Below are 14295 nucleotides of genomic sequence, written 5' to 3'. Positions count from 1 at the left end.
TGGTGGTGTTCTTGCATGAATGGAGGTGGTGTAAAAAAATTTTTTAAAGTCCCATGGCACATGAAAGGCTACGTTCTGCCCATGGGCACCAAGGAGCCCTCCAAGGGTTCTTAGAAAGTGGGTGGGGCCAGGTGCAGCCTCTGCTCAGGACTCCTGATTGGACACGGGAAATCTGATTGGCTGCGCAGACATTTAAAAATATTGCTGTGGCAGCAGCTGTCACCACAACACAAGGATCTTCGTTGTGCAACTCAAGGCAAGCCACGGCAGCCCTTTTGTGGTTGGCTTGGCCTTCTGTGGCAGCCGTTTTATGTGCCCACCACATAAGAGTTGCGAGCTCTGGGTTGGGAAATACCTGGAGATTTGGGGGGTGGAGCCTGGGTTGGGTGGGATTTGGGAAGGAGAGGGACTTCAGTGTGGTATAATGCCACGGAGTCCACCCTCTAAAGCGGCCATTTCCTCCAGGTGAACTGATGCCCCATTGAAGGGATGGAGGGAAGGAAGGAAGATAAGAACAGCCCTGCTGGATCAGACGAAGGCCCACCAAGTCCAGCAGTCTGTTCACACTGTGGCCAACCAGGAGCCTCTAAGAAGTCCACAAACAAGACGACAGCAGCAGCAGTGTCCTGCCTGTGTTCCACAGCACCTCATATAACCGGCACGCTCCTCTGATCCTGGAGAGAATAGGTCTGCATCATGACCAGTATCCATTTTTACTAGCAGCCATGAATACCCCTCTCCTCCATGAACATGCTGCCTCCCCTCTTCAAGCCTTCCAAGCTGGCAGCCATCACCACATCCTGGGGCAGGGAGTTCCACAATTTAACCCCCAAGTCTCCAGGAAATTCCCAACCCGGACCTGGCAACTGTGACTTCCCACCACCAGCATCTAAGCAGAGGGCCCTTTCTTGCAGAGAGACAACCCCACACCATCACATCTCATCCCATGCTGGAGTGTTTCCCCGCTCTTTACCATGGAGTAGGGTGGCCAGCTTTCGGTTGGGAAATACCTGAAGATTTTAGTATAATGCCATAGAACCCACCTTCCAAAGCAGACATTTTCTCCAGGTAAGCTGATCTCTGTCATCTGGAGATCAGTTGTTGTAATAGCAGGAGACCTACAGCCACCACCCTGAGCTTGGCAACTCTAACCATGGAGCCAATTGGGTGGTCTTTGTAGGGTTGCCAAACCCCTTACCATCAGTGGGGTTTTTTTTGGGGGGGGGAACTCAGGAGGGCGGGGTTTGGGGAGGGACTTCAATGCCATGGAATGATGGCTGCAAACTTGGAAGGCTTTAAGAGGGGAGTAGACATGTTCATGGAGGAGAGGATTCATAGAATCATAAGAGTTGGAAGGGACCACCAGGGTCATCTAGTCCAACCCCCTGCCCAATGCAGTTATTTCACAACTACCTCCCCCCCCACACACACACAAACATCCCCAGTGACCCCTACTTCATGCCCAGATGGCCAAGATGCCCTCCCTCTCATCATCCACTTAAGGACATAGAATCAGCATTGCTGACAGATGGCCATCTAGCCTCTGCTTACAAACCTCCAGAGAAGGAGTGTTTACCACTTAAGGAAGAATCATAGAGTTGGAAGGGGCCACCAGGGTCATCTACTCCAACCCCCTGCACAATGCAGGACATTCACAACCACCTCCCCCCACACCATGGCTAATAGTCAAAATGGACACTAGTCATGATGCATACCTGTTCTCTCCAGCATCAGAGGAGCATGCCTATTATATTAGGTGCCGTGGGACACAGGCAGGATAAATGCTGCTGCAGTTGTCTTGTTTGTGGGCTTCCTCGAGGCACCTGGTTGGCCACTGTGTGAACAGGCTGCTGGACTTGATGGGCCTTGGTCTTATGTTCTTAAGTATTTCTTCACACAGTGCATAGTTAAATTGTGGAACTCCCTAACCCAGGATGTGGTGATGGCTGCCAGCTTGGAGAGCTTTAAGAGGGGAGTGGACATATTCATGGAGGAGAGGGGTATTCATGGCTGTTAGTTAGAATGGATATTAGTCATGATGCATAACTATTCTCTCCAATATCAAAGGAGCATGCCTATATTAGGTGCTGTGGAACACAGGCAGGATGGTGCTGCTGCAGTCGTCTTGTTTGTGGGCTTCCTGGAGGCACCTGGTTGGCCCCTGTGGGAACAGACTGCTGGACTTGCTGGGCCTTGGTCTGATCCAGCAGGGCCTTTCTCATGTTCTTATGGACACTGGTCATGAAGTATACCTGTTCTCTCCAGGATCAGAGGAGCATGCCTATTATATTAGGTGCTTTGGAACACAGGCAGGATAACACTGCTGCAGTTGTCTTGCTTGTGGGCTTCCTACAGGCACCTGGTGGGCCACTGTGTGAACAGACTGCTGGACTTGATGGGCCTGGGTCTGATCCAGCATGGCCTTTCTTATATTCTTATGGATACTGGTCATGATGCATACCTGTTCTCTCTAGTATCAGAGGAGCATGCCTATTATTTTGGGTGCGGTGGAGCACAGGCAGGATGGTGCTGCTGCAGTCATCTTGTTTGGGGGCTTCCTAGAGGCACCTGGCTGGCCACAGTGTGAACAGACTGCTGGACTTGGTGGGCCTTGCGTTCTTATTTTGGATTTTCCCATGGACCAATACGACTGCACACCTTTTTGTGTGTGAAGGACACCACTGCGCCTCAGCAGGGGGAAAAACAAGAGAGAGAGAGAGAGAGCAATGCTAAGCAGGCCTGCTCAAAAACCTTCCTCCGGTCTCTTGCATCCGCCCTACTCCCAGGAAGGCGTTTCTCCCCCTCCGCGCCGCCAGCCAATGGGAGCCTCCGGCTGCGAACCGGACGTCCACGCGGCGCGGGCGGGCGAGATGGACCGCGACCCCCTCGAGAGCCGCGACGCTCCTTCCTCCCAGCTCTATGGCGCGGCGCCCCGCTCTAGCCGCGGCCCGTCTCGCTGGGCGGAAGTGGGCGGGGCGAGGCGCGCTTGTTGTGGTGGAGGCCGCTTCCTCCGTCGCCTGCCCGGTCGCTGTGAGGGCGAGGCCCGCGGGGGAGACCAGGAGAGGTGAGGGCCGGTGGGGGTGGGGGAGGGGGCGCTCGAGAGCGGGAGGGGGCGTGGCTGTGCTGGGGGGCGTGGCTGTGCTGGGGGGCGTGGCTGCTGTGTGCAGCGCCGAGCACCGGGGTCTTGCAGGGAGGCGCTTTGGTGGGCAGGGGGTGCCAGCTGGTCTGGAGAAAAATGTCCTGGCCCTTGGATAATTTTTAATTATTTAAGTTTATTATTTTTTATTATATTATTATTTTATATTATTATTATTATATTATTTTTTATTATTTTATTATTTTATTTTATATTATTATTATATTATAATTTTATTATTTTTTAAAACACACACACACACATTAAATATAGTCAAAAAAGGGCAAGAGTCCAGTAGCACCTTAAAGGCTAACAAAAATTATTTCCTGGTAGGGTAGGAGCTTTCGTGAGCCACAGCTCACTTCTTCAGATCAGTTCTTCACTTCTGCATTAAATATAGTTAACTGCTGGAACTCCCTGCCCCAGGATGTGGTGATGGCGGCCAACCAGGGAGGCTTTAAGGAGGGAATTGATATGTTCATGGAGGAGAGGGCTATTCATGGCTACTAGTCAAAAGGGATACTAGTCCTGATGCAGACCCATTCTTTCCAGGATCAGAGGAACAGGCCTATTGTATTAGGTGCTGTAGAACACAGACAGGATGGTTCTGCTGCAGTCATCTTGTTTGTGGGCTTACTGGAGGCACCTGGTTGGCCACTAGGTGAACAGACTGCTGGACTTGCTGGGCCTGGGTCTTATGTTCTTAAGTATTTCTTCACACAGCGCATAGTTAAATGGTGGAACTCCCTGCCCCGTGATTTGGTGATGGCTGCCAACTGGGAAGGCTTTAAGAGGGGACTGGACATGTTCATGGAGGAAAGGGGTATTCATGGCTACTAGTCAAAATGAATACTAGTCATGATGCATGCTTATTCTCTCCAGGATCAGAGGAGCAGGCCTATTCTACTAGGTGCTGTGGAACACAGGCAGGATGGTGCTGCTGCCGTCGTCTTGTTTGTGGGCTTCCTGGAGGCCCCTGGTTGGCCACTGTGTGAACAGACTGCAGGACTTGGTGGACCTTGGTCTGATCCAGCAGGGCCTTTCTTATGTTCTTATGTACGTGTTGCCTTTCCATCCAAATAGGGTTCTGAAGACAGGAACATCCAAAGAGTAAAACATGTAAGACATTAAAATAGCACTTAAAATAGCTGTCCTGGTTGTCAGAAGCCACTGCAAGTGGGGAGAAAGCGCTATTTAAAATGATGAAGAAGAAGAGTTGGTTTTAAAACCCCACTTTTCTCTACCTTTTAAGGAGTCTCAAAGCGGCTTACAATCACCTCCCCCACTCCACAACAGGTGCCTTGTGAGGAAGGTGAGGCTGAGAGAGTTTTGCGAGAATTGTGACCAGCCCAGGGTCACCCAGCTGGCTTTGTGTGTAGGAGTAGGGAAACCAGCCCAGTTCTCCAGGTTAGAGTCCGCTGCTCTTAATCACTACGCCACCCAGATTGCGCCACACAGGTCTGTATGCCCTCCAAGATTTCTAGATTCCTCCCCTCCCCCCACTCAGACCCACACGGCTCTAGTTAAGATTTATTCTTTTAAAAGGAACGCATAAAGCTGTTGGTGAGCATGTCTTTCCTTCTGGAGGTGGTGTCAGCTGCAAACAATGGAGGCTTAGAGGAGAAACCAGGGCTGGGAATATGCTTTGGAACCGGGGTGAAGTTTTGTGAGACGTGGCATGGACCTTATCTGTTATCTCATGAGATTAGACATGGGTTTGGCTCTTGTGTTTGTTTCTTTAAATTATGCCTAACCTGCCTTTTCCCCCCGATAAAAGTTTTGTAGATTTTCTAGAGTAGGCAACATATGTTTGCCAGTGTTCTTGGTTATCTGTTGCATGGATATGTGCGAAGTAATCTGCCGGTGTAAGTTATAGATGCCTGTCTAGCAGCAGTACAGCAGTACAGTACAAGAATTTTAACACCCTTCTTTTGTCTGTAGGAGATTTTTCATACGTCTTGGTGTCGTTTGTGACTATATGCCATGTTGGCTTTATTTGGTGTGCTTTTTCAGTGCTAGAACATGTTTTGTGTATCTATTTGATGCATGTATACTCTGCTTTTGTACTGGATTGGTGATTACAAATCAATTTTTGTTTAAGCTACCCAATTGCTGAGATGGACAGTTCCTCCCCCCCCCCTCCAGTTTTATTTTAAAAGTCCGTTGGGACCTGAGAAAATACTGGGAAAATGAATTTTCAGTTAGAGATGTTGGAGGTGGACGTCTCAACTGTTAATCATGCCCGGTCACCCCACCCTGCCCCTAATGGTCACCTCAATATCTGGGCTCTAAAGATTGTAGTTTTGCTTGAATGATGCACTTTGCCATGGAATAGAATCACAGAAACATAAGGTTAGAAGGGATCTCCAAGGTCATCTAGTCCAACCCCCTGCACAGCGTAGGAAATTCACAACTACCTCTCTCCCCGCCCCCACATCCCCAGCAACCTCTTCTCCATGCCCAGAATACCTTCAATATATCACACGAGTCCTCACAGAATCTGCAAGGTGTTTTCTGGACATAACTGGCTTGTCCTTAGTTGGAAACATAATTCACATGAACACATACTGAATCAGACCATAGGCCCTCAAAGAATAGTATTGTCTACTCAGGCTGGCAGCAGCTCTCCAGGGTCTCAGGCTGAGGTCTTTCACATGTCTGGTTCTTTTAACTGGAGATGCTGGGGATCGAACCTGGGAACTTCTGAATGCCAAGCAGAGACTCTACCACTCTCTCGCATGAAACTGCCTTCTACTGAATCAGACCATTGGTCCATCAAGGTCAGTATTGGCTACTCAGATTGGCAGAAGCTCTCCAGGGTCTCAGGCCGATGTCTTTCACATCACCTACTGCCTGGTTCTTTTAACCAGAGATTCTATGGGTTGATTGCCAAGCAGATGTTCTACCATTGAGTCACAGCTCTTCCCAAATGTTTGAACCAGGCTGGTAGGCAAAGGATGCCGAACTAGAGATACCCTTAACCTGTTTCGGTGTTACCAGATTGCTCTTTGCATATCATCTGCACACATTCAAACCAATCCACTGACCTGTAGTGTTTCTTTCCAGGCGGTCCCCATGAGTTCTCCTGTGGAGGATGTCCATGATCCTCTTTGCCTGCGTGGTTCGGGTGAGGGATGGCCTTCCGCTCTCGGCCTCCACCGACTTCCACCTAGACCAGGACTTCTTGGAATGCAGAAAGAGGCTCAAGGCCTTGTCGTCTGTCCTGCTACGGTATCCAGATCGGGGCACAGTCAAAGAACGTGACCTCAGCATACAGTAAGCTGCCCTTCGGCTGAAGAGAAGTGTTGGCTGTCCTTAAAATAGCACTTCTTTGGTAGTAATAAGTTGTTTTGTCAGTGCTGTCTCTTGATAAGATCAACATCTGGAGAAGCTGGCGAAAGAGTCCAGAGTGACGGCAGCCTTACGGCGATAGAGGTGTCCCTGCATTTTGATGAGCTGTTCTTTAAGTGTTGCACATCAGCTTTCTGGAAGTCCTTAATCAGAGCTGTGTGCTTAAAACTCTGCATGTAACAAAAGAAAAGTCAACGTTACCAAAGTAATCTCAGATTATAGACGGGGAAAACCTGCGTTCTGCAACCTAAACAAACAGGGATATTTGCATGTACCTGATTATTTTGTATAACTTTGCTGCTTGTTTGATTTTTTTAAATTATTATTTATTTAAAACTTCTCAATGCTGCCTTTCTACCCAAATGGGGTTCCCAAGCAGGCAAACATCAAACGTTGAAACATTAAATACATTTAAAATAAAGCGTGCATACAATAGTTCAATCAAAACTTGTAAACACTTCAGAACATAAGAAGAGCCTTGCTGGATCAGACCAGTGGTCCATCTAGTCCAGCATCCCGTCTCACACAGTGGCCAGCCAGTTTCTCTGGAGGTCCAACAACAAACTGGGCGCAGAGGCCGAGACCTTCCCCTGATAACAACATAAGAAGAGCCTTGCTGGATCAGACCAGTGGTCCAGCTAGTCCAGCATCTTGTCTCACACAGTAGCTAACCAGTTACTCTTGAGGTCCAACAACAGGGCATAGAGGCTGAGGTGTTGGACATTATACATTACATTTAGCAGAGTAAATAATAACAGACACTAATGTTAGCTTAAACTTAAAGATTTATTCCTTAACTAACATACTAGATATAAGTCCTACACTATGGAAAAGCTAAATCAACTACCACAACTACAACTGAACCTAACTAAGGCACAACGACAGTTAAACTCCCTCTTTTACAATCAACTGCTTTACTCGACGCCCTATTGGCTACATACTAACACAGAAGCAGTTGATTCTAAAAGAGGGTGTTTAACTGACATTGTGCTATATCTAGGTTCAGTTGTAGTTGATTTAGGTTTTCCATAGTGTAGGACTTATATCTAGTATGTTAGTTAAGGAATAAATCTTTAAGTTTAAGCTAACATTAGCGCCTGTTATTCTTTACAGTTATGACTAAACAGAAGCTAGCGTATTTTGGTCACATTATGAGAAGACAAGTGTCACTGGAAAAGACAGTCATGTTAGGAAAATTTGAGGGCAGCAGGAAAAGAGGAAGACCCAACAAGAGATAGATTGACTCAATAAAGGAAGCCACAGCCCTCAATTTGCAAGATCTGAGCAAGACTGTCAAAGATAGGACATTTTGGAGGACTTTGATTCATAAGGTCGCCATGAGTCGGAAGCGACTTGATGTCACTCAATACACACACACACTATTTACTCTGCTAAATGTAATGTAAAGGCACTGGGATTCAGTACCTCTGCATGTGGAGGTTCCCTTTAGTCACCATGGCTAGTAGCCATTGTTAGACCTCTCCTCCAAGTGCTGTTGAGAACACTGTGAAGCCACACTATGTCCAGCAATCCTTAACCCTGTTCTCCTGATTAGAGTCTGCCGCTCCTAACCGCTACACCGTGCTGGCTCTGCTTTCTCACTGGGTCACTTCCTGGTCCCACGTGGGTTTGAGCACACATCAGAGGACGTGGTTTCTGAGAATGACAATGGGGCCAGTGTCTGACTTTGGAAAACAGCCTGCATGTTGTGAAAGGATAATTAAAAATAACAAAAGGCTAAGATTCAAGAGAGGGACATTTTCTGCAAGGGTTGCAGTCCTGTCCTTTCCACAGCGAACAGTCCCGATTCTTGTAATGTCAGGTTTTTAAAGACAAAATTTTTGCATCCCTCGAGTCCTCTCTTCTTCCACTGTTCTGTCCCATTTATTTATTTAAAATTTACTCAAAATTTTGTAAGTACTCCCCCCTTTCCCCTGGCCGTCCCATTTGACACTCGCAGCTGACCTTGGCTTCTTTTCTTTATGTCTCCAGCTTCAATTCTTCTGGGGAAATCGCCTGCATGGGCATTTGTGCCAGCAGCTATCCAGCAGTCATGGCGTTTTGCTTTCTGGAAGAGCTCCAGTGGGAATTTGCCGGTGCCTACGACGCGGCGAGTGTAGGCCTGGCTTCCAGGCCGTATGCTTTCCTGGAATTCGGTGTGTAGCTCGCAGGTTCTCCCTGTCCCGTCTCATTTTTCTCTCCTTTCTCAGAAACTAAGGGAGCAAACTGGTTTGACTTGCAATGAGATGGATGCTGGGTCATGTACCACTGAAGCCAGCTTCTGCCTGAACCAGCTGAGTTTGCTTCAAGCTCCAAGGCGTTTGTAGGCTTGAGGCAAGGTACTTGAACACATGAAGCTGCCTTATACTGAATCAGACCCCTGGTCCATCAAAGTCAGTACTGTTTACTCAGACCGGCAGCAGCTCTCCAGGGTCTCAGGCAGTGGTCTTTCACATCACCTACCTGCCTAGTCCCTTTAACTGGAGATGCTGGGGATTGAACCTGGGACCTTCTGCATGCCAGGCAGGTGCTCTACCACTGAGCCATGGCCCCTCTCCATGGCTCTCCAGGGTCTGAGGCAGAGGTCTTTCATATCACCTACCTGCCTAGTCCCTTTAACTGGAGACGCCAGGGATTGAACCTGGGACCTTCTGCATGCCAAGAGATGCTCTACCACTGAGCCACAACCCCTTCTACGATGCAGCTGTGAGCTTTGTCAAAGGCTTCTGTGTGCTTTTCTCCCTTTTCCAATGGCTAGTATATGTGTGTTTTGCAGGCTGGTCGGCCCTGGTTTGTACTTAGATGGGAATCACCAGGGAAGTTCAGGGTTGCTACTCAGAGGCAGGCAATGACAAACCACCCCTGAACGTCTCTTGCCTTGAAAATCCTACAGGGTCACTGTAAGTTGGCTGCAACTTGACAGGCCCTGACCTGGATGGCCCAGGCTAGCCTGATCTTGTCAGATCTTGGAAGCTAAGCAGGGTCGGTCCTGGTTTGTACTTGGATGGGAGACCCCCAAGGAAGTCCAGAGTATGCTCGTTAAGCACTTTTGTTTAACGTAGAATAAGTTTTCCTTCAGCTTCATTTGCTTTCTCTGTTGGCAGACAACATCATTCAAAAAGTCAAAAGCCGCTTCAATTACACCAACTGTGCTTCGATGAAGCTCAACTTGGAAAAAATCCAGGAGGACCTGCGGTTGCATCCCCCCGCTCAGGTGAAGCTGGAAGAGGCAGAGCTGATGAACGGGATGGTGAACGGACATGCAGAGCTCCATTTAGAGTCTGGTAGGTGCCGTTTTGGTCACATTATGAGAAGACAGGAGTCACTGGAAAAGACAGTCATGCTAGGAAAAGGGGAGGACCCAACAAGAGATGGATCGACTCTATAATGGAAGTCACAGCCCTCAGTTTGCAAGATCTGAGCAAGGCTGTCAAAGATAGGACATTTTGGAGGACATGGATTCATAGGGTTGCCATGAGTTGGAAACGACTTGACGGCACTTAACACACACACAGGTGCTGTTGCAGCGTGTTGGACTGGAAATGGGGAGATGGACGTTCAAGTCCTCCCTCTGTCGCAAAGCTCGCTGGATAACCTTGGGCCAGTCACTGTCTCTTCGCATCATCTACCTCGTAGAGTTGTTGGGAGGATAAAGTAGAGACGGGCAGGACAACGAACACCTCTCTGAGCTCGCTGAAGGAAGGGAGCAATTCTTAGCATTGAGCCCTGGGCGAGACTGGCTCGTTGCAGTCAACCACCTTGAAAGAGGGGGCAGGGTTGTTATCTCCACTTTGCTGAGGACGGGGAGGGGAGTGGCTTCCATAAGGTCCTTTAGTAACGAATCCTGTTTCAGATGGTGGGTATCAGTGTGAGGGCTGGGTGCAGATTTCCGAGCGACTGACATCCTCATTTTGTTCCCTTTTTCTTTTTTAATGGACCCGAAGCCTCGGCTTACAGGATGCAACCCGTGTCCACCGTGGGCATCTTGTCTCTCGTCCTCAACATCATGTGCGGGGCGCTGAACCTCATTCGAGGCGTTCACCTCGCAGAGTACTCGTTCCAGGTAACTCGACGACCTCGGGGCACGGGGGCCAGGGGGCGGGAATGACTTGGGCACCGGGACTCACAGCTTCAGTTCCACGTTCATCTCAGGATAATGCTGCTGTAGTTGTCTTTATTTGTGGGCTTCCTAGAGGCGCCTGGTTGGCCCCTGTGTGAACAGACTGCTGGACTTGATGGACCTTGGTCTGATCCAGCATGGCCTTTCTTATGTTCTTATGAGCATGCCTATTATATTAGGTGGTGTGGAACACAGGCAGGAAAATACTGCTGCAGTCATCTTGTCTGTGGGCTTCCTAGAGGCACCTGGTTGGCCGCTGTGTGAACAGACTGCTGAACTTGATGGGCTTTGGTCTGATCCAGCATGGCTTATGTTCCTATGGATACTAGTCATGATGCATATCTATTCTCTCCAGTATCCCAGAAGCATGCCCATTATATTAGGTGCTGTGGAACACAGGCAGGATGCTGCTGCAGTCGTCTGGTTTGTGGGCTTCCTAGAGGCACCTGGTTGGCCACTGTGTGAACAGACTGCTGGACTTGATTGACCTTGGTCTGATCCAGCAGGGTTTTTCTGATGTCCTTATGAGCATGCCTATTATATTAGGTGCTTTGCAACACAGGCAGGATGGTTCTGCTGCAGTTGTCTGTGGGCTTCCTAGAGGCACGTGGTTGGCCACTGTGTGAACAGACTGCTGGACGTGATGGGCCTTAGTCTGATCCAGCAGGGCTTTTCTTATGTTCTTATGACTGGCTCATGGTGAGCTTCTTGGCTGAGTCAACATTTGAACCCTCCCACCTCCCCCAAATTTCAGCCTGACTCTCAAAGGACTACGCTAGTCCACACTTCGTTCTTCTGCATGTGTGACCCAGGGATGGTGGATAGGCAAGCTTGTAATTTTTTTCCCTTGTGTACGAAGATGAATAAATTTGACCTCCAAATTTTTGTCTTCCGACAGGAAGATCACAAAGAAATTGGAAATGTAATAGCCTTTCTCCTACCTTTTGTAGCTTGCTTCTTATTGGTAAGTTACATGTCTACTTTTCTCAATTATTCTGGCAGGGCACAGTTTTCATTCCATTTTTTAATATGGATAGAAGTGTGATATGTATTTCAGTATAGATGGCCTCAAGACCTGCTTTGGGTTTTAATTTGAAATATGATTTTTTTGGCCTAGAATCTACCACTTTGGTAAGTGGGCTTATCTAGATGCTACATTTTATCCATCCATGTCTTTAAAATCTGTTTTCTCTCAATGCGGATTTAACCTTGGTTAATTTGGGAGGGGGTGTATGGAGTCAGTGCCCCTTTGGGTCTCTCAGGAACACCCCTTTCATTAATACAGCTATAAAACCAGTCCTCAAATGCATACAAAAACAAAGCAACAGTTAAAAGCATCGGGCAGGAAGGCAGGAATCACTGAGGGAACATCAAACGAAAAAAAAACATCTTCATCTGCTTTGTGGAAGATGGCAACAGAAAGGAACAGATGAATCTCCCTAGGGAGATTTCATACAAGGGGCAGAAAAGTGTACCATACAGAAATATAGCATCAGAAAATTTTCTGCTCTGTGTCATTGGTCAGAGGTAATTTAATTAAACTTTGGTTGTTTGTTATGTGTGGACCGAACCTGACGATTGGGGGCAAGTTCCACAGAACCACCCATGCTCTAAAACTCTGTTTTGTGCAGCTGGCATCCATCTTTGGTGTGATGCTCACAATCTGTTTGGTGCTGTCCTTGAGAGCCTGCATGGTGTAGTGGTTAAGAGCTGTGGACTCTGATCTGGAGAACCGGGTTTGATTCCCCACTCCTCCACATGAGCAGCAGACGCTAATCTGGCGAACTGGGTTGGTTTCCCCACTCCTACACATTAGGCCAGCTGGGTGACCTTGGGCTAGTCACAGTTCTCTCTGAACTCTCTCAGCCCCACCTACCTTATAGGGTGTCTGTTGCGGGGAGGGGAAGGGAAGGCGATTGTAAGCCAGTTTGATTCTCCTTTAAAAAGTAGAGAAAATCAGTATTTAAAAACCAACTCTACTTCTTCTTCTCTTCCTTGCAGTGTTACCTTTACCTGTTCTACAGTTCGGCGCGGCGGATCAAGGTCTTTGTGCTTTTTGTCACCATCTGCCTATGCAACGTCTACCTGTACGGATTAAGAAACATCTGGCAGATCCTTTTCCACATAGCAGTGGCGTCTCTGTCTTCGTTCCAGATCCTCACGCGGCAGGTCGCGGAGAAGCAGCCGGACTGCGGAGTATGAAAACGGACTTGGGATTCCTGTTGCAGTTTTTAAAAACTTGGGGTGGGAGTGGCAGCTGTGCAGTAAAGCTGCTGTGCAGTAGCCTAGGCAGCTGGGTGGGATTATTTTTTAAGCCAGGGTATCTCTCTCGAGAATGGGTTTTATAGCATAAATCAGTCATGGTTTCGTAGGGGTAGAAGGGATGGGAAAGGTGGGATCGTTCCTCCCAAGACTGGATCCTCAATTCACCAGTCCAGTACAGCTGGACCTGCATAATCCAGAAGATGAAGTGAAGCTGAGCTGATCTGGGCCTAAAGAGGGAATCTTCAGGGGGACCTCTTGGCTTCTTGAAGGAGTGGGCAGCCATTCCCAGGATGCGTCCCCGAGTGAAGAGTAAGTTCCAAAAGAACGGATTGTTCTGGGTGATAACAGGCATCGAGCTTCAACACACTACAGGGGAAGAAGAATAAGAATTGGTTTTTATATGCCGACTTTCTCTACTAGTTAAGGGAGACTCAAACTGGCTTACAATCACCTTCCCTTCCCCTCCCCACAATAGAGACCCTGTGAGGTAGGTGGGGCTGAGAGCTCTATCAGAGCTGTAGGTTGCCCAAGGTCACCTAGCAGGCTTCATGTGTAGGACGGGAAACCAACCCGGTTCACCAAATTAGCCTCCGCCACTCATGTGGAGGAGTGGGGAATCGAACCCGGTTCTCCAGATCAGAGTCCACCGTTCTTAACCACTACACCACACTGGGAAGTCAAAAGGAAGCCTGTCAGCGAAAATAGTTGTTGTGCGAGCTCCGCAAAGGGGTGCCGGTTTGGTCAAACATCCGTTTCCTCGTCTGCCGCACCAAAGGACGTCGACCCAAAGGGGCTTGTTCTCCCAGCGGCTCTCCACCCCGCACGTTCCTGAGAGCAGACGTCTACAGAGAACGGGGGCTTTGTTGCACAAAGAACATTTACATCCACCCTTTGTAAAGTCCCCGAGGATCAATCTGCATGTCCTCCAGAACAGCAAAGTGCTTCTCGGACTGTGCTGCTTCTGGCTGCAGATAAGGGGTTGTGCATTCTCATTTCTCCCTCCATCAGAAGCACCCTGCAGATAGAAAGCTAGCACATAAGGGGAAGAGTTGAAGCTTAGCTCTCTCCTTAAATGACAGGCAGCTTTTTTTAAAAAATGGAAGTGCTTGGCTCTTAGACCCAATAGCAGATACATGAGATTTTCCGGCATTCAAAATCGTAAAGGGAGACTGCAGCTAAGAAATCAGAAGAAGGTTGAGACTGGGAAGGGCAGCCATGAAGGAGCTAGAAAAGGTTCTGAACTGTAAGGATGTGTTGCTGGCAACCAAGATCTAGTTAATTCATGCCATCGTGTTCCCTATTACTATGTATGGGTGTGAAAGCTGGACAATGAAGAAAGCTGATAGGAAGAAAGTAGATTCCTTTGAAATGTGGTGTTGGAGGAGAGCTTTACAGATATAGTGGACTACCCAAAAAACCAAAT

At 48.3% G+C, this 14295-nt stretch overlaps 1 protein-coding gene across 1 annotated transcript; it reads left to right on the top strand.

Moving 5' to 3' along the window:
* The first annotated feature begins 6206 nt into the window (after positions 1-6206).
* On the top strand, positions 6207-12809 carry SEC22C (SEC22 homolog C, vesicle trafficking protein). The gene is made up of 6 exons (XM_056857803.1): positions 6207-6412; positions 8480-8643; positions 9592-9769; positions 10421-10550; positions 11506-11571; positions 12609-12809. Exons 1-6 carry the CDS (start codon positions 6231-6233, stop codon positions 12807-12809), a joined length of 921 nt encoding a protein of 306 aa, XP_056713781.1. The 5' UTR covers positions 6207-6230.
* Positions 12810-14295: the final 1486 nt, after the last annotated feature.

This window comes from Euleptes europaea, chromosome 11 (assembly GCF_029931775.1).
Source record: "Euleptes europaea isolate rEulEur1 chromosome 11, rEulEur1.hap1, whole genome shotgun sequence".
NCBI classification, from domain to species: domain Eukaryota; kingdom Metazoa; phylum Chordata; class Lepidosauria; order Squamata; family Sphaerodactylidae; genus Euleptes; species Euleptes europaea.
This window is presented reverse-complemented; position numbering and strand designations above follow the sequence as displayed.